Source organism: Erythrolamprus reginae, chromosome 2, assembly GCF_031021105.1.
Source record: "Erythrolamprus reginae isolate rEryReg1 chromosome 2, rEryReg1.hap1, whole genome shotgun sequence".
Lineage (NCBI taxonomy): Eukaryota > Metazoa > Chordata > Lepidosauria > Squamata > Dipsadidae > Erythrolamprus > Erythrolamprus reginae.
This window is the reverse complement of record NC_091951.1, coordinates 261,492,848-261,516,691: the sequence shown is the minus strand read 5'-3', so window position 1 is coordinate 261,516,691 and position 23,844 is coordinate 261,492,848. Positions and strand designations below refer to the sequence as shown.

Below are 23,844 nucleotides of genomic sequence, written 5' to 3'. Positions count from 1 at the left end.
TTTCAGCATCCCCATGGTCACATGATCAAATTTCAGATACTTGGCAACTGACTTGGCAAATATTTTGGTATTTATGACAGTTGCAGTGTCCTAAGGTTATGTGATCTCCTTTTGCGACCTTCTGACTGTTCTGCCTGACTGGCTCGGCAATGCGTAATAGTCCAATGAAAAGAAATAAAACACACACGTGCTCTGCTAATCAGCAAACTTGTATTAGATAAACAAAAATAGCTTACTCAAAAAACAGTTCTTAATGTCCGAAAACAATGCAAGGCTTACTTCAGCCGCATACAAAAAACACAGGGAAAAACAAACAAAGACAACCTGGAATGAACAAAGACGTTTCAGGAGTCCTTTTGAATCTTTGAAGCAAACAGCAAGTCCCCAAGTTTTCACCTCCCACTTGTCTGAAAAAGCTGGGTTGTAAACTCCAACGGCACAGAAACTTCGAAGCAGGAACCACAAAACAACACAGATAAACAGCCACAGTTTGCCTTGACCCTTGTTCCCTTTTATCCCTTTATCCCTCATTAAGGGAACCACACCCAGCCCAGGTGCTCCTATAATGATTTGTAATACTCCTTAAAGGGATCCCTTCTTTGCATAGCTCTTCGGCTACGTAAATCAATATATTGATCTGCAGAAGAACTCAGGGAGGAAAGACTGTCTGAGGGACTGCAGGCCAAATCCCCTGGGCTGTCTGCTGAATCCTCCTGGCTGTCTGCCACATCTTCCTGGCTGTCTGCCACCTCTTCCTGGCTGTCTGCCACATCTTCCTGGCTGTCAGCCAGGCTTTCACATTCACTTTGTGCCGCGTCTCTCCCATCTGTATGAGCAACGGCTGGCCCAGGCCCAAACACAACACTGACAGTCAATGGGGGCAGCCAAATTCACTTAACAACCAGGTTACTAACTTATCAACTGCAATGATTCAATTAACAACAGAGGCAAGAAAGGTTGTAAAATGGGGCAAAACTCAATTAAAAAATGGCTCATTTAACAACAGAAATGTTGGGCTAAATTGAGCGTAAGTTGAGTTTTATACTGCTGTATAAAACACAAGAGTAAAATTAAATGCATTTGAAATCCAGGTAAGTAGATATAATGTATTTTAAATTCTGGATTCAAAGTAAGTTACTTGAGCATGTTTACCCAGTGACATCTACCGGATTTACTACCATGTAAGAAACATGGAGGATACAACTGGATTCAACCTAATACAGAATCAGAATCAAACCAGAATTATTATTTTTTTGCATAATTATGGAATATGTTTTCTTTGACTTCAGAGTCTTTTTCTTGGCTTTCCTTTCAGGTGGGAGATGGGAAAATGGAGCTCTTGCAGTCTCACCTGCGGTGTGGGATTGCAAATCCGTGAGGTCTTCTGCACTCATCTCCTCTCAAGAGAGACTAACGAGACAGTGACTTTGGAGGATAAACGATGTCACAAACCCAAGCCTACAGGGGTTCAAGCCTGCAACCGTTTTGACTGTCCTCCATCTTGGTACCTTCAAGAATGGCAACAGGTGAATTCCAGTTCCCAAGGGGGGAAAAGCTATCCGTATCTACTGTTAGTGGCTAGAAATGGGAGGGATATTAACCTTAGAATCTCAAATTCCATTTATGCTTTGATTTGTTGCCCACTGACCTCAGGTGGAAACCTATTTGGTTCTTTTTGCTGATTTAAGGGGAAAAAACCATCCAGCAAATTCCTATCTTACATCCACTTTTATCTGGTGATTATTTTATCTAGAAATATTAGCGAGTCCTTTGAATTCTTTCGGAGAAAGTCTGGGGCTAAAAGTTCTAAAGTTTTACTGTTGAGGCAGGAGAGTTTTTGCCAGGGTGATCCACAATATCTTGCTGCTTTCAACAGAATGAAGAAAACAACATTGCACTACTGTACATGTTCCACCCCTTTGGGCAGGTACATGTCAGTAGTGGGTTGCTACTGGTATGGTACAGGATGGCGCACCAATAATGAATGGTGTGCTACATGTGTACCTTTGGTCCTCTTGCCTGTGCGTGTGCGCATCCCAGTGTATTTTTATTCTGCACATGCGTGGAAGCAAAAAAAAAATTGCCAAAATTTCACACATGTGTCTCATGAGATTTCAGCGTGTTTTTGCTTCCTGTGCATACACAAAAGCAAAAACACACTGGGACACATACGCACACAAGAGAACCAAAGCTGCGCACGCAGCACACCCATACATGTTGCTATAGTTTCTGGTAGAAATTTAGCAATTACAAATAACTCTTATTAAATGCATTGTTTCATAAACAAAGAAACTCCATTTTATTCTCTTCTCTTCCAGATGCAAACACATTTCATACTGGCCCTATCTCTTGGCCCGTCATCTTCCTTAATTGCATTTCTCACATTCCTTCTCCTTCTCCACTTAACAAGATTTATTTCCTAACAGCATGATCTCTAAAACAGCAGAAATGACTGTTAACACAGAATACTTTTGCTTACTTGGGAGCCACACGGAAAACCTCCATTATTTCTCTTCGGCAACGTTGAAACTTCACCCTTCTTCCCCACTGACCCCCTGACGTGCCAAATACATCACTACAGTATTTAACCCATTCCTCTCCTTAATATCTTCTTCCAGACACCTGTTCTCTATGTTTTTGGGCCCTTCTGAATTTAGGGTTAACCCAGCGAGCGTCTGATTCTCCCTCGCTAGATCCTGAACTCATAGCCCCATCCTGTGGCTGGCCTCCCACCTGTTCTACTACCTGTAACAACGCCCCCTCCCCCCCCCCTAATTCATAAACACTATCTGAATCAGAGTCCTCAATATCTTCATCATCCTCCAACTGACCAGGAGTATGTACAACACATGTACAGATACTACAATCATTGGCTCTTGAAGTTGAAATACACTCCACAGGTTTAATGTTTTGGCTGTTCAAGTCTATCCTTTCAATTAGAAACATTTTTTTTACATTAGAAAGCCAACTTTATTTTCAGCCATTATCTTATCGCTTTCCTTTTGCCTTCTTTCCAAAAGAAAATGGATATGGCTTGTCTTTAACACAAAGTGGCCTGAAAGTGTTTGCATCATTACATCTTTTTCAGCCTTTGTTTTATTGTCAAAGAGAAAAGGTTTTATTGAACTCAGAAATGCATATTAAAAACCTGCCCCAGAACATCGTTTAGAACTCTGTTCTTGTTTCAATCCCGTAATTGTTTTTATTAGTATTTCTATCATGATGCCTGCTAGGCCACATGTTGTTTGAAGCAACCTATTAACTTTTATGAGATACCGATCAATTTGTGGAAGCCCATTGCTGCTCATGTTTCTCAGGCTCATAAGCTTCTGCTGCAAATGTTCTCCAGTGTTCACAGACATGCGGAGGGGGCATTGAGAGACGGGAAGTTCTTTGCAAGCAGCGCATGGCAGACGGAAGTTTTCTAGAACTTCCAGAAACGTTTTGTTCCGCTTCACGGCCAGCTTCCCAACAAGCCTGCAAAAATAAGGACTGTCTCCCTGAATGGCTTCTCTCGGATTGGACCCAGGTATGAAGTAGTAGTAGAAATAGAAACTGGATTATTGTTGTTGTTGTTCTTTCCTTCTTTTTGCACAACCTGAATTTTACTTTTGATAACAGTATTATCATTTTGTTAAGGTAGTATTTCCCACTAAAGTCTTGTAATCTCTAGATTAGATTTATGCCAGGAATAAAGACAGCTGCTTGTTCATAATTGTTCGAATCCCAGCAACCAGTTAGGTCCCACAGAGTGGGCCTTCTCCAGGTCCCGTCAACAAAACAATGTCATTTGGCGGGACCCAGGGGAAGAGCCTTCTCTGTGGCAGCCCCGGCCCTCTGGAACCAACTCCCCCTGGAGATTAGAATTACCCCCCTCGCCTTTCGTAAACTCCTTAAAACCCACCTCTGCCGTCAGACATGGGGGAACTGAGATATTCTTTCCCCCTAGGCCTTACAATTTATGCATGGTATGTTTGTTTGTATGTATGTTTGGTTTTACAAATAAGGGCTTTTTAGCTGTTTTAGTATTGGATTTACATGCTGTTTTGTATTACTGTTGTTAGCCACCCCGAGTCTACGGAGAGGGGCGGCATACAAATCCAATAAATCATAATCATAATCATAATAGAGAATATATGTTTTTCTTATTATTGGATTTAGACTCTTTTGAGCTGACCCAATTATGCCAGCTAATATTATTACTAGTAAGGCTATAGGGTGATGAATCTGCAGAATATGCCATCTATGGAAACCACTGTCTTTCAGAATTTGAACTGCAGTTGGTAAATAGCAAATTCAAACAACCCCTATGAATCCCCCATAACCATAAGATCCACGGTCAAATAATTAAGCCATGAGATGTTTTGTTACTTTTTGAAATTATTTCTGTATTGTAAAATTAGAGAAGACTAACAATAACAAAAGTATTTAAAAAGTTACACAGATTGCCACAGAAGGGTTTTCATGCTAGCTTAAATTTAGTAGACTTAAATTTAGTAGACTGTTATACTGCACTAAAGGTGAATAGATATATAGATATATACCTATATATGAAGGTCTTGGCATATTCAGGTTTCTTCCCGTGTAGGATTTAGAGATTTCTGGCGATGTTTTGGTGAGGTCCCACTCGTCATCTTCAGGCTGGTGCTTCTGTCCTTGTTCTAGGGCGAACACAAGGACAGAAGCACCAGCCTGAAGATCACGAGTGGGACCTCGTCGAAACGTTGCCAGAAATCTCTAAATCCTACACAGGAAGAAACCCGAATATGCCAAGACCTTCATACCTGAACCCGTGAAAATCTACGAAAACAGATGGATGGATGGATGGATGGATGGATGGGTAGGTAGGTAGGTAGGTAGGTAGGTAGATGGAGATGGAGAGATAGATAGAGATATCCATGATTAATGTAAAATTATTAAGGCTGGGGCCAATCTGCATTTTTTTGTGCTCAAACTATAGAGCAAAATTAAGAACATACTTCAGAAGAATATTTAGACTTTCTACTAGTCTAGTATATGATTGCTATCTAATCCACATGTCTTTTTCATGTGAATTATATTCTGCTGGCCTATGATTCTTAACTAAATATGGCTTTTCCTCTTCCTCCTGTTCATTTCTTTCCACTCCTCCTTCGTTCAAGAAGCAAGGAATTAATTTGGTGGTTGAAAAACGTTATATTCATGCCAGGATAGATGTGCACAATATAACAAGCCTAACTAATGGATAATTGATCTAGCCTGACAGCCCAGCCAAATAAATAGATTATCTAGATAGATCTGCTGTTGGAACATGTAGCCCCTCTGATGTAAATAGGCATCTGTCTATTCCTCAGGCAGTGCTCATTATGTTGCTTTTAATCATTCAAGGTATACTTTGGAATCCACGCTACTCAAATTTTTAGATAGCAAACAGTTTTCTTCCACACCTGGGAATATTTCGTTCCTTTTTCTTTCATCCTAACTTGTAGGTTTGTGAACCTCCTCTTCTAAATATTTATTTCATTTAATCAGATTTATATGGCCACCCAATTTGTGTGAGCACAACTCAGTAAAACCAAATGAAAACCCCAAATTGCATTTCAAACCAACACAATCAACAAAAACAGAGCATACAATCAGGGCCCATCAACACAGAATCTACCTCCCAAAGACAGGCTCTTCTACTGCATTATCCTGGCCTAATGCCTGGTGTGTGTGTGTGTGTGTGTGTGTGTGTGTGTGTGTGTGTGTGAAACAAATTACTGAAGCTTTCCTAAAAACTAGCAGGTTTGAGGGACAATCAATTTGGGGGGGAATGGGGAAATGTATTTCAAAAGGACAGGTGCTGCAACTGTGGCGACGCATATTCTAAATCCCATCCAATGATGTTGCTTCAGGACTTGGAGCATGTTATGGCATGTGGGATAGACAGATAGTCCAATAAAGGAGAATATTTGTAGCTCTGGATTGAAATGAGGGGTGCTTGGTGCTCTGTGAGCTTGGTTGTTTACTTACTGCTGTTTCATTACCCAAATTTGATAACATCATCAGTGTATCATCAGTGCACAGATAAATGCTACCTAGCTTGGGTAATGAAATGTCTGCAAGAAAATAGCACCAAGGACTCCACATGAGTGGTCTGGCAAATAATCTAGTCCTGTGCCATATTTTATTTTATTTGTTTTGTTTTGTCCAATACACAATAATACGCAATGAAGGTTATAGAGGATATATACAAGTAGAATGTATCAAAGAGAGTATAGAAGAGAAATATAGGAGTAAAATATAACTAGAAAGAATAGCAGAAAATATAAGAGATAAAAGAGATATAATAGATAGATGATGAATAGAAGAGATAGAAGAAAAGATATAGGAGAGACTATAGGACAGGGGACGGTAGGCACTCTGGTGCACTTATGTATGCCCCTTACTGACCTCTTAGGAACCTGGTGAAGTCAACCATAGATAGTCTAAGGGTAAAGTGTTGGGGGTTAGGGTATTGGGCTTCATAGTCATAATCACCACCTTGAATAGCACATGGTAGCCTATACAGTCCATGCATTTTGTGTATTACATACCTATGTCAATGTGACCTTTAAGCATTTACACAGTGCATTATTTAAGGGCAGTCCCATGAAGGATGCATTGCAATAGGCCATCTTGGAGTAACTAAGATGTAAATCATTTTTGATGCTTCATCTGGCACAATTTTCTTAACTACTTTAAATTTTAAATTGTAAATTATTAAATTTGTTATGAATTGTTTTATTATGTTGTGAGCCGCCCCAAGTCTACGGAGGGGCGGCATACAAATCTAATAAATAAATAAATCTAATAATAAATAAATTGGTATGCAAGCCAGAGCTCTGCAAAAGTCCTCCTAGCCACCATTGCCACCACCTCTGAGTCCAGAAAAATCCCCTACATTTGCACTGTTTCTGTCTAATCAAGAATGTAATAGTGCACAGTTTTGGGTGCTCCACAGTTATTTAAGTTACTGGTGTATGAGGTGCATTAGCTTCCAGATGCTGGCTCCAAGTTAAGGTCCTGGTTACCACCTCTAACGCCTTACATAGTACAGGACCAGTCTACTTGCAGATTACACCACCCTTAAGATATCGGTCCATCCTACTAGGTTAGATAGGGTGGATGCAGTCCAGGTCCGCTGCCTTGCCACTCGATAGGACCTCTGAGATACTGTGACAGAATGCAACCCCTCTTTCCTGGGAATCCAGATTACATTCCACTACACATGCACCCTTTTGGTGACATCTCAGCTGCTTTGAAAAGTTCCCACCTGAGATCCAAGGAAATCCTTACTCTTTTAGCTTTCCAGAGGGCCATGAAGATCTGGCTTATCCCTGAAGCATTGGGTTAGGATGGAGGTTGAGCTCCAGTTAACTCCAAGGTTAACAGGTAGTAACTAATCAACATTTAATCTTTCCTAATCAGCTGTTGTTATGTTCCCAGTGTTCTGTTAGCTGTGGAGAGGGGACCCAGACACGAAATGCCATTTGTAGGAAAATGCTAAACACTGGACTTTCTGCCATTGTGAACTCATCACTGTGCCCATCTCTGCCACTCTCCTCCTTGGTCAAATCATGTGTGTTCATGTCTTGTGCAAGTGAGTATAGAAGAAGAAGATCTGGAAGGGAATTGGAAAGATTGGGACAATTGCCTGGCCAAAGAAAATACATTGCTAAGGAAATTAAAGGCATAACATTTGGAGGGGCGTAGTTTGGGGAAGTACGACATAATACTGTAATTATTAGCATTCATAGCAGGACAATGCCAGAGTAATGTGCTTTATACATTCATTTAAATCGGGGGGAGGGGCTCTCTTTCAGTCAAATGGCTACAATCCAAAACATGGACAGGGTCAGGTCAAGGAGCTAAATGAAAGCAGAACAGCACAGAAAATATATTTATTTTAATTTAAATATTATAATTAATGTAGATATGCAGTGCAAAGTGCTTTGGAGCAGGCATTACTAGGGCTTCCTTAAATCAGACATGCATTTCTTTGGACTCAGAAGGCTACAGCACAAGCCTTGAAAATGATGCAGCCTTCTGAAGGAGGTATTGCATTTATTGGCCCATCTGCAGATGCCCATGCAAATGACATCCCATCCATTAAATTTTCTGTAGTTTCTTCCCCATTAAATGTCCTGTATTGCAGACTATATGATGGGATCACCCATTAGTGATATGGATGCAATGCAGGAAACACATACATGGGCGTAAGAGCATTAAGGGAAAGGAGAAAGAATCCTTTAATCCTTTAGTTTATTACGTTGAGTGTACAAATGTGACGTGACACCCTATCCTAATAATGTTACTTGCATTCCAGGATATCAGAGACCAGTTCACAAGCAACCCCCTTTAATACAGGCTCAAAAGAAAGTTTTTATCCAGACGAGAAAACAAAAGAAGCTGCATTTTGTTGTTGGTGGATACGCCTACCTGCTGCCCAAGACTTCCGTCATTCTTCGATGTCCTGTGAGAAGATTCCGGAAACCAATGATCACGTGGGAGAAAGATGGCAAACGACTCATCAGTTCCGTCCATGTTACCATCGCACCCCATGGATACATGAAGATCCATCGATTAAAGCCCTCAGATACTGGCACATATACTTGCATAGCAGGACCAGCTCAGGAACATTTTGTGATTAAACTCATAGGAGGCCACAACAAATGTACTGCCGCCTTGTCATCTGGGACAAAAGAAGAGGAATCCTCAAGGAAGGTCAGTCTGAATGAAGCTTTGCATGGCCCGGAGAAGCATCAGAATAAAATTCTCTTCAACGGAAGCAAAACTGAAAAACGAGGACTTGCCTCTGGTCCTAGCCACCGGTATGATTATATTGTCTCAAGGCTTCTGGAATACAGAGGCTGGCCTCGGGTTAGCGCAGAACCATGGGAGAATCAGGACTCCACAGAGAGAAATATTTCCTCAGAGGAAGACCAGGGTCAGGACTACAACCTGCCTTTCACTATGGTCGCCAATCAGGACCGTTTAGATGACATCTTGAAAAATTTGTCTCAACAGCCTGAGGAACTTAAGGATGTCTATAGCAAGCAGCTTATCTCCCAGCTGGCCCATGAAATTTTCAAGAGCTATTTAGAGCATCAGGAATCTTTTTTCAAAACCCAAGGAAGCAGAGTCAGTTCCGCTTCGGTGGAATTTCCATTCACTAAGCATTTTTCTGAGTTTAACAGATTACTGAGGACATCTTCCCCCGAAACCCGCTTGGCCACATCTCTAGAACTCGTAAATGGTTCGCGTGGGCCGCACAAGAAACCTGCCATCTTGAAGAAGATCTCTGCAGCACAACAACTATCCGCCTCTGAGGTTGTCACCCATTTGGGGCATACTGTGGTTCTAGCCAGTGGGACATTAAGTGTACTTCTTCACTGTGAGGCTGTTGGAAATCCAAGGCCAATCATTACCTGGGCGAAAAATGGAGAAGCTGTGCAATACAACAAGAGGTAATAAAATACTAATTTTATCTACACAGACATACAAATATACATTAAAAAAAATAGATTTTCCTTTATTTTCATGCATTCTTTTTACATTATCTAATGGCAATTTTTTTTTCAAAATACATTATTTCAACTGTCATACTAATGTAGAGATGTCAAACTCAAGGCCTGTAGGCTTGATCTGGCACGCAAGGTGTTTAGATCTGTCATGAAGGGTGTTTAGATCGGGCCTGCGGGGTCAGTCTGGAAATAGCAAAGGACCAGCCCACAGTGCCTCTTCTACCCAAAATGGGTGCACGGACACTCCCTTCCTCAACTGCTTTTGTCCCACAGAGTGGTCCAGGAGGCCTACCAGGCCCAAAACAGGATGCCATCCTTAACTCAGGAGCAGTGTTCCCTCTAATTTTTTGGTAGGGTGGGCGGAAAAGTATAGTGTCAGAGCAGCAGTCCCTTCAGGACTGGGCGGCACAGAAATAATAAATAAATAAATAAACAAACAAAAAAACAAACAAACAAACAAACAAATAAAAAACCCACCCTGTTTTGCCTCAGAGAATTTCAAAATAAAATACTGTACTGTGTGTCTATAACAGTGAGCTCATAATAGGGCAACTCTATCAATATCAAAATGCCACTTAAATAGTTGAGCTAGTTTCAAACTAGATTTTGATTTTCTTTCTCTCTTCCTTACTCCCATTCTTTTTCTTTCTCTTTTCCTTCCTCTCTTTTTTCTATCTGTTTCTCTCTCTTCCTCTCTTCCTCTCTCTCTCCTTCCCTCTCACTCTTTCCCTCTCGGCTTCTGGGCAGGTTTGGAAACCTCTGAGTTGATGATGATTTTTAAGTGAGCGATTGCTCACTGCTCAGCTTAGAGGGAACTATGCTCAGGAGTGCTCCAGGATGCCGTCCTTGACCCAGAAGCTTATAAAAGGGAGGAAAAGTAAAATATTTTACCTTTCCGGTTTGCGGGATTCTGCTACTATAGCCTATGTCAATAATTTATAGTCCTAGTCTTCCTGTAGAGTCATTTCCTTCATCTGGTCTCTCTCTCTCATAAGGTGATCAAGTAGATCAAGTAAGTATTTTAAAAATACTTACAGAAATGTACACCTCCCAATTTTTATAAGTTTATAAAACCATGTCTGGTCCCATTTCATGCCCACCATGAACAGCCCCCCACCCCTGGGCCCTCCAATTCAAACCCAATCCTGATGTGGCCCCCAATGAGATTGAGTTTGTCACACCTGTACTAATGGACGTGTTAGAGATGATTCTATAGGAGCAGATAATTGGTTGAGTAAAACTCTTAATTGTTTAAAATCTAGAACATCTATTCCTCCAGATATGTTGATTTAGAGTTTACAAAATCCCCAGGCCAAATTATTGAACATAATTATAGGGAAAGTAAAAAAAAACAAAAAAAAACCTATGCTGGTGTAGAAATGAGGCAGAACAGTACATTGTTATACTTCAGGATGGAGGAAAAATATTGTTTTAAATTTTGCCTTATACAAGTATATACAAACTAAAACCTACTAAGCAGAATAATGGCTGATAATGGAAACGTTTCTAATTTCCCACTTCTCATTTACAATTCATAGAGAAGGTATTTTTTTAAAAATCAAGAAAGTGTTTTTGAAATGTCTAAGGAAAATTTATCCAGTTCTATCATTCTAGAAATAGTACCATTTTATTTAGATGCAGGTTGTGTAGAGAGTTTTTGCTCTACAGTGCAGGGATCTTCATAAAAGTGATTCATACTACTCTATGCAGAAATGAAAGGTAGATGGTTGCATTCTAAAAGTGAATCTCTTACAACTAAAGTGTTAAAACTATCAGCAAATTGGAAGAATTAGATGGCTCTAGAACCTCTTTTCTGACTTTTCTAACTCTAGATTAATATCGCCGTCTGTATGACACTCAGAAAATCTTTAAAGATTATTCAGGCAATGTCAGATTAGAGTAGGAGTATCAAACTCTCTTTTTGACAATGGCATCACGTGACGTATTGGGATTTTTTTTCCTCTTCAGTAACAAGGTGGGGGCGGAGCTAGCATGTGACGTATCTGGCCCGTAGGCCGCAAGTTTGACACCCTTGGGTTAGAGCAACAGGAATGGAATTAATTTATCAATTTCTGATTAAGTTAGATTTCTTAATCTAATGTCTGCATTAGATTTAACACATATACATACATACATATGTACGTACATTCATATACACATATACATACACATATACACATACACATACACATATACATATATACATATACATACACACACCCACGTACACATCAATAGCATTTAGACTTATAAACTGCCTCATAGTGCTTAAAGAGCCCTCTCTAAGTGATTTACAGAATCACCATATTTCCCCCAACAATCTAGTCCTCATTTTACCCACCTTGGAAAGATGGAAGGCTGAGTCAACCTTGACCCAGTGGTAAGATTTAAACTGCTGAACTACAGCTAGCGGTTAGCTGAAGTAGCCATATACTGTATATGGATTTTTAACTTCATGATTAGTTTTTACTATGCATTTGTCCCTCCTTATTCCAAAAATTTTAGTGGGGTTTTGAACAATCCTATCTCTCATTTATAACTGTACAGTTTTCTGAAGTTGTTTGCATCTTTTTTCTGACTGCAGAGATTCCTCTAAGAAGGAGACAGATAGACAGTGTGTTATTTATTCCACCATTTGGATGCAGCTCTGACCTCATCCAAATTGATTATACACTGCTCAAAAAAATAAAGGGAATACTTAAACAACACAATATACCTCCAAGTAAATCAAACCTCTGTGAAATCAAACTGTCTACTTAGGAAGCAATACTGATTGACAATCAATTTCACATGCTGTTGTGCACACTCAACTTTGTACAGAACAAAGTATTCAATGAGAATGTTTAATTCATTCAGATCTAGGATGTGTTACTTGAGTGTTGCCTTTATTTTTTTCAGCAGTATATATTTAAAATATTTTGATACTTCTTAGCCTCCAGAGAATTCTAGATGGCTACAGGTGATGCTGTACATATGAGCAATGGGTACAACAGGTCAAGGTATTTGTCCAGCATAACCCTAATTAATTTAAGTTCACTATCGAAGTTTCCCCTTTAATAAAACCCAAGGATTGTTCTTCATTGATATTGATATTATTAGGAATTACTTAGGGATTCTTAGTTTCCCTCCCCCAAAATTCAGAGGAACCTGAGAAGGGACCTGACCTCTAAGCCAATTTTAACTCTGTAATATGGATATTTAGTGTTTCAAAAGGAACTGAAATCCTTAAGTAGAAAAATGTGTGGCAAGCTTGCTTTATAACCTACCACTTCCTGGCTTTTTTATGTACAGTAATACGATTCTTGACAAATGAGCAGTATTTCCATGTGATACAGTCATTCCCCAGAGTTTGTTCGGGTATCTTTAGTTCAAGCATTCTCTTGACACATATTGCAAAGTTATATCATAGATGTCTTCACATTAGGATCAAAACTTATTTCTCCCATGATTTTTTTAACTCCAAAATAGTCTCACGGCAGGTTGCATCTGGACTAAATCATTCATTGCAGGTATCAGATATATCACAAGGGGCAATATGAGTTTCTTTTCTGATGCCAAATTATGGGTGATGGGGAAGGAAGTTGCTTAGAGTAAGAAACAATTTAAGTTGCCCCAGATCCTCAAATTCATATATTGTCAAAGATCTCGATTTAAATCTATATTTCTGAGAAGAAAATAGAAAGAGTAATATTGCTTAAATATTTTTTCCTTGTGATGTTTTTCAGGGAAGATATTTTTGAATATCATTTTGGTTGACAAATATAAGATCTCCATAGATCGATCGATCTATCTATCTATCTATCTATCTATCTATCTATCTATCTATCTATCTATCTATCTATCCATCCATCCATCCATCCATCCATCCATCTATCCCATCCATCCATCCCTCTGTCTATCAATCTATCTATATATTTATGTTATGTGGAGATAGGTAGGATATATATTTCAGTGTATGGTGCAACATATTATTGCTGATCATGAAAATGAAGGGAGACTAGTATAGATCTATTTAGCTCTCATCAGCTAGCCATACCCTTTACCAGGATTTGAACCTGAAGTGTATTTTTGAGAGTTGCCACATGCCAGAGTCATATGATCACCATGTGCAACCTGCCCAACTTGCTTCCGGCAGACAATGGCCGAAGTCAGATTGACTTAACAACCACATTATTCCCTGTATTCAGGGGTGCCAAACTGAAGGGTTGCGGGCTGGATCTGGCCTGCGATGTGGTTAGATCTGACCTGCGGGGCTGCCATAGAAACAGCCCCAGGCCAGCTGGGTGCTGATCTACAACTCAGTGGTGGCCATCTGGGCCAGAACATGGTCAGCCTTAGTTCGGCAGGGCCGTCCTCGAACCAGCAAGGGGCCACCCCTGCCCTCCCACTGGGCATGCACTAGAGACAATGGATCCCCCAGTCTCACCCAAGCCATCACAGGCGCTAACATGAGCAATTTTGAGCTCGCCACGCCCACCCTGGCTACACCCACCCAGTTGGCTGTGACCACCCAGCCCGCAAAGGTCAACAACAATGCAGATGCGGCTCTCAATGAAATTGAGTTGGACACCGCAATGATTCACTTAACAACAATGTCAAAAATGGTCATAAAAATTGAGCATGACTACTTTACAACGGCCTTGCTTAGCAGTGGGAATTCTGATCCCAATTTTGATCATAAGTTAAGGACTTTCTATCTACGTTAGTTCGGAAAACAGAATTTTTTGCCCATCTGTGTTTCCTCTGTGTGTAAATTATGAGCCTGAGATTAAACATCCACATCCTGTGACCAGGGTCAGCCTCCAGGCCCAAAACAGTCACCCCGGGGAACCCAAATTAATTTTGAACGCCTATTCCTCTGGAATACCTAGCAAGCTCTTGATTTATCCAAGGTGCAATTCAGCACTGCGGTTTAAATATACCATTAGTTTGCTTGCTGCCTTCCTTTCTAAGTGGTTAGAAACGTTCCTGATTTAATGATTTCTATAATTTACTTTCATTTGCGGTGTCATTGCATTTAAAAAAATATTTTTCCCCTGGCAGATAGAGCATTCCTCTTTTTTTTACTACTAAAAGAAAACATTAAAAAATGAAAAAGTATGTTTTCCCCTTATGTGAGAAAAAAATATATTTGTTATGGAAAGCACATGCAGCCTTAATCAAATATAGGCCTATGGTATAAATTTGGTTGGACTTCTGCCTGTAAAAATACATTTCTGGCATTTAGAAAGTTGTATATGCAGCTATGCATTGCCAGTAGTTACATCCTGTTGGGAAAGTGCACATAAAGGTTTTTCTTGTTTTTATATGTTGTTAAAACTACCTAGAGAGATGCTTTTCTTCTATGCTGTTAAAAGACATGCAGGTTACAAAAAGTCCATACAAAAATTTATGTTCAGAATTGAGCATGAGGAAATCGTATACTGTCTCGTATCTTAAGCAAACCTGCCTTTGTAACACTGCGGCACCAATGTGCTGTTTGTTATTAGAGAACAAATAATTTATATTAGTTCCAGATTTTGAGACACTTGTATCTGAGTCAAGCAGTTCCCAGGGGTTAATTTTCAGGGTTTGCCATTTTTCCTTTCACTATTGACTTTAATTGGCATTGTCTTGTAGAGCTACTCCACACCACCTTCCGGATGGCTTGGGCATAGGATGAAGAGCTTGTTGCTTTTCTAATGTAATTGTACAGAAGAGTATTTCTCCGTCTTAGTGTTGAGTCCTGGGACTGAAGAGGCTTAATACAATAGCTCTTTATTGTAACTATGTACAAGATTCAGCAGTCTGACAGCTTGTCCTTTTATAGGGAGCTGTCAGATGGCTTAGCCCAGTGATGGCAAACCTATAGCATGGGAGCCATATTTGCTGGCACGCAAGATGTTGCCCTAGCTCAGCTCCAACATGCATGTTACCTAACACATAGCTAGCATAAGATATGTGGACTTCAGTTCCCAGAATTCCCAATCAGCATGCTAGCTAGAAGAAGTCAAGCAGCAGGAAAAACTAACCAAGGCAGGATGGTCCAGGACAGAACTTCTCAAATTTTTTCAGGCCATGGAACCTCTTTGTTTAAATCCTTGGCCCCTGATGAAGAGGCAAAGCTTTGTTGGAAAGCAAATAGTGTATACATATCCCAGGCCAATGTTGCAGGATCAAATCTGAGTCGGGCACCAGGACCAAAGGTTTATTCTTCCAAGCTTTCAGATCTGTCCTGGAGCCCATTCTCAAGGAATTTCTCTCTCTCTCTCTCAAGAATTATTGGGGGGTATTCTCTTTAGCCTCCATCAGGTTTTGTGGAACCCTAAGATTCAAGGGAACACAGTTTAGGACAGGGGTAGGCAAAGTTGGCTCTTTTATGACTTGTGGACTTCAACTCACAGAATTCCTGAGCCAATCATGCTAGCTCAGGAATTCTGGGAGTTGAAGTCCACATGTCATAGAAGAGCCAATTTTGCCTACCTCTGGTTTAGGAAAACATGAAGTAAGAATTGGCAGCTGGGACCCTCTCAGGACCTGAGCTTGTATCGCCACACTTTACATTTATAGATTGAAATATTTGATCAATACACTAAGAGTTTTTACAGAGTTAGGTGGCTTTACATATCTGAAATATAAATATAAATATTTCCGACAACGTAATTTGTGAAGCAGGCCTAACTACTGTATTTGGGAACTCTATTTTCAAAGTGTTGTTTCTGCTGGTTCTGTGGAATTTCTACAAATGAGTGATATTGGATTTTGGGGTTGTTGGGGTTTTTTTTGCCCAAATAGTACAATCTTCAATTTATTATTTCTGTATGGAAAAACCAAGCATTGGTCTACTTAATATATCTTTTTGAATATCCCAATTAAGTTCATTTTTGTACTGTGTATTAGGATGATTAGGAAGAACCTGGTTGTGAAAGAGTTGCCTTCTTGCCTTATTTCCCCTTCCCCCTTCCCTGTTTCTTTCCAACACAATGTTCAATGGGTGGGCTTAATCTGGTTTGCTTTAGAGTGTGCCACCCATGGTGCTGTGAGGGAGATCAAATATCCTTAACTTTGTGGTTCATGAAGCTGCCGTTTTCATTCAAGAGGGAGGGGGGGAATCTCATCAACCCATGGTAAGTGACTAGGCTTTGATTGCATTTGGATGGGCTTTTTCACTCCAGTTCTCTCATCTTCTTTCATCTACTCCCCCATTTTTTTTCCTACTACCATCCTGACAAAAGAAGTTATGGAAAACAGCTGCTGCAGTTTTCCTGTGAGAAAAGCAAATTTGCCTATAGGCTGTGTCATTATTTCAACCTAAGCGTGATTGGAACTTTGCAGTGGGAGCTGTGATATTAAACATACATTTCTCAGTGGGTCAAGGCCACCCAGAGGCTTCAAGAGACCCAAAGAAAACCAACTTGGAAGTAACTCCAGCAAAAGGACATTACACAGTATACCAGTGGAACCCACAATGCCAAATATCTGGCATTATCCCTGAGACCTTCTCAACCTTTTTAATGCTGCAACCACTTAATACAGTTCCTCATGTTCTGGTGACCTTCAACCATTAGTGTCAATTCTCCCAACAGAACTTTAAGCTGATTGGCAGAAAGGTCAGAGGGACTCCCCAACTTTCATTGGTCAGGTTGTAAAAATATGTTCCAAGGCCCCAGAATAGAAGCTTTATTTCCTAACATCATGAGAAATTTGTCTTTTCTCATGGCCTTAGACGATCCCTGTAAAGTGGTCATTCCACCCCAAAAGAGGTCCCGACCCCCAGGTTGAGAACTACTGTTCTATACCAACACTAATCTCAAGATGGTTTAGACATTTATATCCATCCTCTGTTGCCCAAGCCTGTCCATATATTCCTTACAAGGCCCTCTTCATTAATGAGGACACGCTGTTTTGGTTTTGCACAAGTTTGTACTGGACATAAGATTATTAAACATTTTTTTCAGAAGTGCCAGGTATTTTCCATCATAAAAACAGAAAGTACTGTTGAAAATATTCTGTTTTGAAAATGATATTTTTAAATATATATGGCACATGTTTTCATATATAATAATACCTAGACGGTCCCGTGTTTTATTATTTCAGAGATACTTTCTTGCCATATTCCTCAGTGCCTTCAACAAATACATTCTAATGTATTTGAAAAGATTTAAAAATTCAGGGAGATATTCAGATATGTATCTGCCTCAAAAGGAGCCCAAGTTGAACTATATAGCCATTTGAATACAGGAAATGTTTTGTGACGTTTTGTATTATGTCCTCAAATGCTTTTAGGAGAATTTTTGTTATATAATGTTTTATAAAATTTGGCAAATTTCACTTCTATGGATATCAAGAATCTCAGATCTAAATAATAATAATAATAATAATAATAATAATAATAATAATAATAATAATAAATTTTATAAGCTAACCCGTTTTGAGGTATTATGCACCGTTTTGCTTAATTATAGATGCAAGAATTTTAATAATACAGTGATACCTTGGTGTTCAACTGCTTTGAAACTCATTGGATTTGGTACTCAACACATTTTGATGTGAATTTTTTTATCCCAGTACTCATTGTTTGCTTGGTACTCAACACACAAACTAGAACTTGTCAGTGTTGGCTGCCTTGTGACTCACTACATTATTCCTTATGGGAAACATTTGTTTGGCACTCATTGTTTTTGGTACTTATCGCACCTCCAAAAACCAATTAACGATGAGTACCAAGGTACCATTCTATGTAGATTTAGTTGGAAATCATCTATGTAGATGATTTCCAGAAGTTTGGAATATTTCCAATTGAAGTTACAACTTCTTAGATAGGTTTTGAAAAGCTTATGGGACTGAAATAAAAACAAACTAAAATACAGACAAATTCAGTATGAAAAATGTATGAAATGCAAAGAGATTGTGCATGAATTACATTCATATTCTCAACCTTTGGTCTTTCTTTACAATGAGGATGAATAAAGATTATTATTTTTTGTTTACTCTTTTTTTTAAGGCAATGATAAAAACATCATTTAAAAAGTGATGTAATGGTTCCTGAGATAAGAAACACCAGGTTTTTGAGATTCTTTTGACAGTGTTGAATAAATCAAATACACCCTTTGCATTTTATCTCTTTATTTGTTTGTCTGAACCATCTGGTTTATCCCTATTCTGTCTTAAGTTCAGATCAATTAAAGAGTTGTTTACACAGGTCTGAACTGCAATTACACAGTATAATGTGGGTGACAGAGAATGCAGATAACTGTTAAATTAGAAAACCAACAGTTCAGGTTCAGACTAGAAATGACGTTTAGCTTTCTTTATATAAAATTGGTTTACCTTTGGTCATTTGGGTAGGCAAGTTAGGGGCGGAAAACTGGGTGGTGTTTAGCAACTGCGTGTTCTGCATTGGGCATCTTTGGGGATGATTGACAGGTTCTCTCCAAAGGCTCATGGTGGCTAGCCGACCTGAGCAATTGGGGGGGAACCTGTCTTTGGGTCCCGCCCATTTCTTTCCCCTTGTAGGGGTTAGACGGCAAGACCTCCCACATGCAGGTGCATGGCAGAGATCCAGGTGAGGGCGGGGCCCTTCACCTGGGTCAGCATGGAGCTACGCCCATAAGTTGCCCCGGAAGTTTTTCTGACGTCATTTTCCGCCCCGGAAGCAATTGTTTGACCCTGCGGGGTTTTTTCACTCTAAAGTAAATTGGGATATTTTGAGCAAGATAAGAGTTGTTACGTTTTGGGGTTCAGATATGTTGTCACTAGCATTGATTGTGCAATCGGTAGATTCCTTCAAATACTGGTATATACTTTTTATAGTGTCAAGATCACCATGGTAAAAATCAATGGAATCTATCCTAAAAGTAGTTCCTAATTTCTAACACTTAATGTGATTAGAACATTTGAAATAAGTTTTCATAACCAGCCTTTTTGCCTATGGTATTTCTTATTACATGGGGCTACCTTTGAAGAGTGTTCAGAAACTTCAGATCGTGCAGAATGGGGCCGCAAGAGCAATCATGGGCCTCCCCCATTATGCCCATGTCTCATCAACACTCTGTGGCCTGCACTGGCTGCCGATCAATTTCCGGTCACAATTCAAAGTGTTGGTTATGACCTATAAAGCTCTACATGGCATTGGACCAGAATACCTCTAAGACCGCCTTCTGCCGCACGAATCCCAGCGGCCGATTAGGTCCCATAGGGTTGGCCTTCTACGGGTCCCGTCAACTAAACAATGTTGTCTGACGGGACCCAGGGGAAGAGCCTTCTCTGTGATGGCCCCAGCCCTCTGGAACCAACTCCCCCCAGAGATTAGGACTGCCCCCACCCTTCTGGCCTTTCGTAAGTTATTAAAAACTCATCTTTGCCGCCAGGCATGGGGAAATTAACACACATCCCAATTGTCAAGGTTGGTGTATGGTTTGATTGGATTGTGTTATTATTTTATTATAAGGGTTTTAAATTACATTTTTTTTAATTTGATTTGTACACTTTTTTATGTTGTTGTGAGCCGCCCTGAGTCTTCGGAGAGGGGCGGCATACAAATTAATAAATATATTATATATATATATATATATATATATATATATATATATATATATGTGTGTGTGTGTGTGTGTGTGTGTGTGTGTGTGTGTGTGTGTGTGTGTGAATGATGAGGCAGCAGCCATCTCGATCACCGGAACATAGAGACTTTAATAAAACCACTTAGCTTTCGTTAGCGTGCTGCTAACTTCGTCAGAGTTTTTAAAATGCCGTGGGAGACAAACATCTTTATAAAGCATTACTCAGTCTGCTCATTGCCCGCGTCACGGGGCCACACCCTTCCCTCCCCCCTGCCGTAAGCCTAATTGTGGGCTTAATCCTGCTGGCTGAAGGGAGATCTACCACTTTTGCTCATGTTTGTTGCCTTTTTCCCTCCCCAAGGGAGGGGGTGGGATTGTGAGGCTTAATCCTGCTGGCTGTAGGGAGATCTACCGCTTTTACTCGTGTCTGTTGCCTTTTTCCCTCCCCAAGGGAGGGGGTGGAATTGTGAGGCTTAATCCTGCTGGCTGTAGGGAGATCTACCGCTTTTACTCGTGTCTGTTGCCTTTTTCCCTCCCCAAGGGAGGGGGTGGAGTTGTGAGACAATGCTTCGGAGGTGTTTGGTATTTCTTTCTTCCCCCCATTGTCGTTGTTACTTTCTATAGTGGTACATGTCTGCTCTTGCAATTTTTTTTTACCCATGTCCTCGTCCTAGGTCTACACTGTTCTAATCCCCCCTTGTCCTCTATGTTAGACTTAGATTGTGCCCCTCCACCTCTACCTCCGTATTGCTCCAGTATGTTCCCTTGTTTCTCGTGGGGGGTTATCCCACCCTCATTCGGCTGGTTTCTATGTCTGGCCTGGGGAATTCTGCTGGGGGCTGTGTCCAATCTTAATGACCCATCTCCTTTAAGTCGTTGTTGGTGCCTTAAAGCCTGGTATGCCGATGGCATATCGATGTGTCTATTTAAAGAGTTTTCATTCGAGAACCAGGCTTCTTTTAGGAGGCGACCTCCCTTGGTTTCATCCCGTGCCAAAATCTCAGTTCCCTGGAAATCGAAGCCATGGCCTTGCTCCTCCATGTGTATCCAAATCTGGGAGCGCTGTTCCTGACGCCGGACCGCTAATTTGTGTTCGTGTACACGAGTTCTCAACCTTTTAGCTGTTTCACCCACATAGTGGTGTGTACAATTACTGCAGTTTATACGGTAAATTACCGAGGAAGACTCCTCCTTCACTAGGGTTTCCTTCGGGCGCATTACTGATTTTCTCAAAGTTTGATCAGGCCTATGCGCTACTTTGACCCCGTGGGGTGCCAGTATGCGTGCAGCTGTTTCGGATACCCCTTGTATGTACGGGAGTACCCTCCACGCTGATGTTTCGTTTGTGCTTTCAGTAGGCTGCCGGAGTCTAGGTGTAACGCACCGTTGGATAAAATCCCTCGAGTAACCATGACGTATACAAGTTTGGTAAAGATACGCTCGTTCTTTTTGTTTGGCTGCCCGTGTACTACAATGGGTATTTATCCTGTTGAATAATGTCCGTATGCAGCTGACTTTATGTGCGTTGGGGTGGTTGCTTTCGTTGTGTAACATGCGGTCCGTGCTGGTGGTCTTGCGGTACACCTCCGTGTCGATGCTTCCATCCGGGTTCCGGTTGATCTGTACATCTAGAAAGGCCAGTTTGCCATTGGCCTCCTCCTCCGCCGTAAACTGAATATCCGGATATATGGAATTAAGAATTCCCATGAACTTGATTTTATCCCGTTGTTTGATGATGGTAAACGTGTCATCGACATAGCGTGCCCAGAACTTAGGTTTGTATATTTCCATGGCTTCTCTTTCCAAGAGAAGGACGAGGACATGGGTAAAAAAATTGCAAGAGCAGACATGTACCACTATAGAAAGTAACAACGACAATGGGGGGAAGAAAGGAATACCAAACACCTCCGAAGCATTGCCTCACAACTCCACCCCCTCCCTTGGGGAGGGAAAAAGGCAACAGACACGAGTAAAAGCGGTAGATCTCCCTACAGCCAGCAGGATTAAGCCTCACAATTCCACCCCCTCCCTTGGGGAGGGAAAAAGGCAACAGACACGAGTAAAAGCGGTAGATCTCCCTACAGCCAGCAGGATTAAGCCTCACAATCCAACCCCCTCCCTTGGGGAGGGAAAAAGGCAACAAACACGAGCAAAAGTGGTAGATCTCCCTTCAGCCAGCAGGATTAAGCCCACAATTAGGCTTACGGCAGGGGGGAGGGAAGGGTGTGGCCCCGCGACGCGGGCAATGAGCAGACTGAGTAATGCTTTATAAAGATGTTTGTCTCCCACGGCATTTTAAAAACTCTGACGAAGTTAGCAGCACGCTAACGAAAGCTAAGTGGTTTTATTAAAGTCTCTATGTTCCGGTGATCGAGATACTGACCAGTTTGACAGGCAGTGGGAGGAATAAAAAATAATCAGCAATACATTTTGCTTTATTGTCACTTTTTTCATGTTGGTGACAATGCAAGATGTCTTTATCTGTGCAGTGGCTTGTAAATATCAAGGTCAATATGAGATAAAATGGTAACGTGTGTATATTTTAAATAACAGCAGGCTACAGATGACCTACCTAGTTTGGTAAATATTGCTTGTTATTTAATGAAACCGAAGCTTGCAATTTAAATTTAGGATGACTTTGGGCCAATCATTCTCTCTGAGCAAAACCTACCTCATATCATGGTTGTTGCAGGAAAAATAGGAGGAGGAAGGTGCAGTGAGTATGTTTTCCATCTCAAGTTGTTTGTAAAAATAATGAAAGGGCACTATAAATAAATAAACAGTACTGGTACTGTATCTTTGCCATCTTGAGTTATATATGAAAATGATGAAAAAATATTTTTTTTAAAATTCATTCTGAATACAGTTATTCAAACCTTTGCTGTGTTTTTTTTCCTCTGGGGTCTTACCCAGAAATGCTGAGTAATAATTTTCTGGGCATCCAATTTTTAAGGTTTAACTTATTTGTTGTCATTACAGGATTCTTCTTCAACCAGATGACTCTTTGCAAATCTTGGAACCCGTTGAAGCCGATGTTGGATTCTATACTTGCAATGCAACCAATGTTTTGGGCTCTGACTCTGTATCCATTGCCATCACATTAGCAGGTAATACATTTATGACACTTCACATGGAAATCCTGTTTCTGTGGTTCTTGCGGTTTTAAGCACAAGCTTATAGTGATATTAAAAATCTCAAAACAAACAATGCTTCTTACAAGACACATAAACACCGCAACAAGAATTGTGATAGCACAACTCTGGAAAAATGACCAGACCCCAACAGAAGAATTAATTATAGATAAGATATATACATGCGTGGAGATGGACGAACTCACTAACTCAATTAAGGGAAACAAAATCACGGAATCAAAACGAACATGGCAAAAATGGCATGAATGGGTTCAAAAGAGAATATAGAAACAATATAATAAGAAGCAACAGTACAATGGAAACAATCTACAGCTACCTTGTAAAAAGTTTTATTTACCAGTTATTGAATATAATAAATATTACAATATAAAAGTATGAAATATAATGTATATAATGGAATGTAACAGGTAAAAATTTATTATAAGAATTTTAAAAGAGATGGTTTATAATCTGTAAAACAGAATAATGTGTGATTTGAACTATATGTGAACACTCAATAAAGAAATTTATAAATAAGTTAATTTAAAAATCCAGCAATAAAAACATTAATAAAAATATTGAAACATTAAAAATACAATTAATACAATTAATATAGCTAAATCAATTAAATTAAAATTCATTAAC

At 40.1% G+C, this 23,844-nt stretch overlaps 1 protein-coding gene across 2 annotated transcripts in view; it reads left to right on the top strand.

Moving 5' to 3' along the window:
• ADAMTSL1 (ADAMTS like 1) overlaps positions 1–23,844 on the top strand; it is a 637,539-nt gene that overhangs the window by 573,840 nt on the left and 39,855 nt on the right. For both annotated transcript variants that reach the window (XM_070742526.1, XM_070742525.1), the window contains exons 17-21: positions 1,316–1,526; positions 3,350–3,529; positions 7,450–7,603; positions 8,330–9,470; positions 23,048–23,175. In XM_070742526.1, coding sequence (XP_070598627.1) covers positions 1,316–1,526; positions 3,350–3,529; positions 7,450–7,603; positions 8,330–9,470; positions 23,048–23,175 — 1,814 coding nt within the window. The remainder of the gene's footprint in view (positions 1–1,315; positions 1,527–3,349; positions 3,530–7,449; positions 7,604–8,329; positions 9,471–23,047; positions 23,176–23,844) is intronic.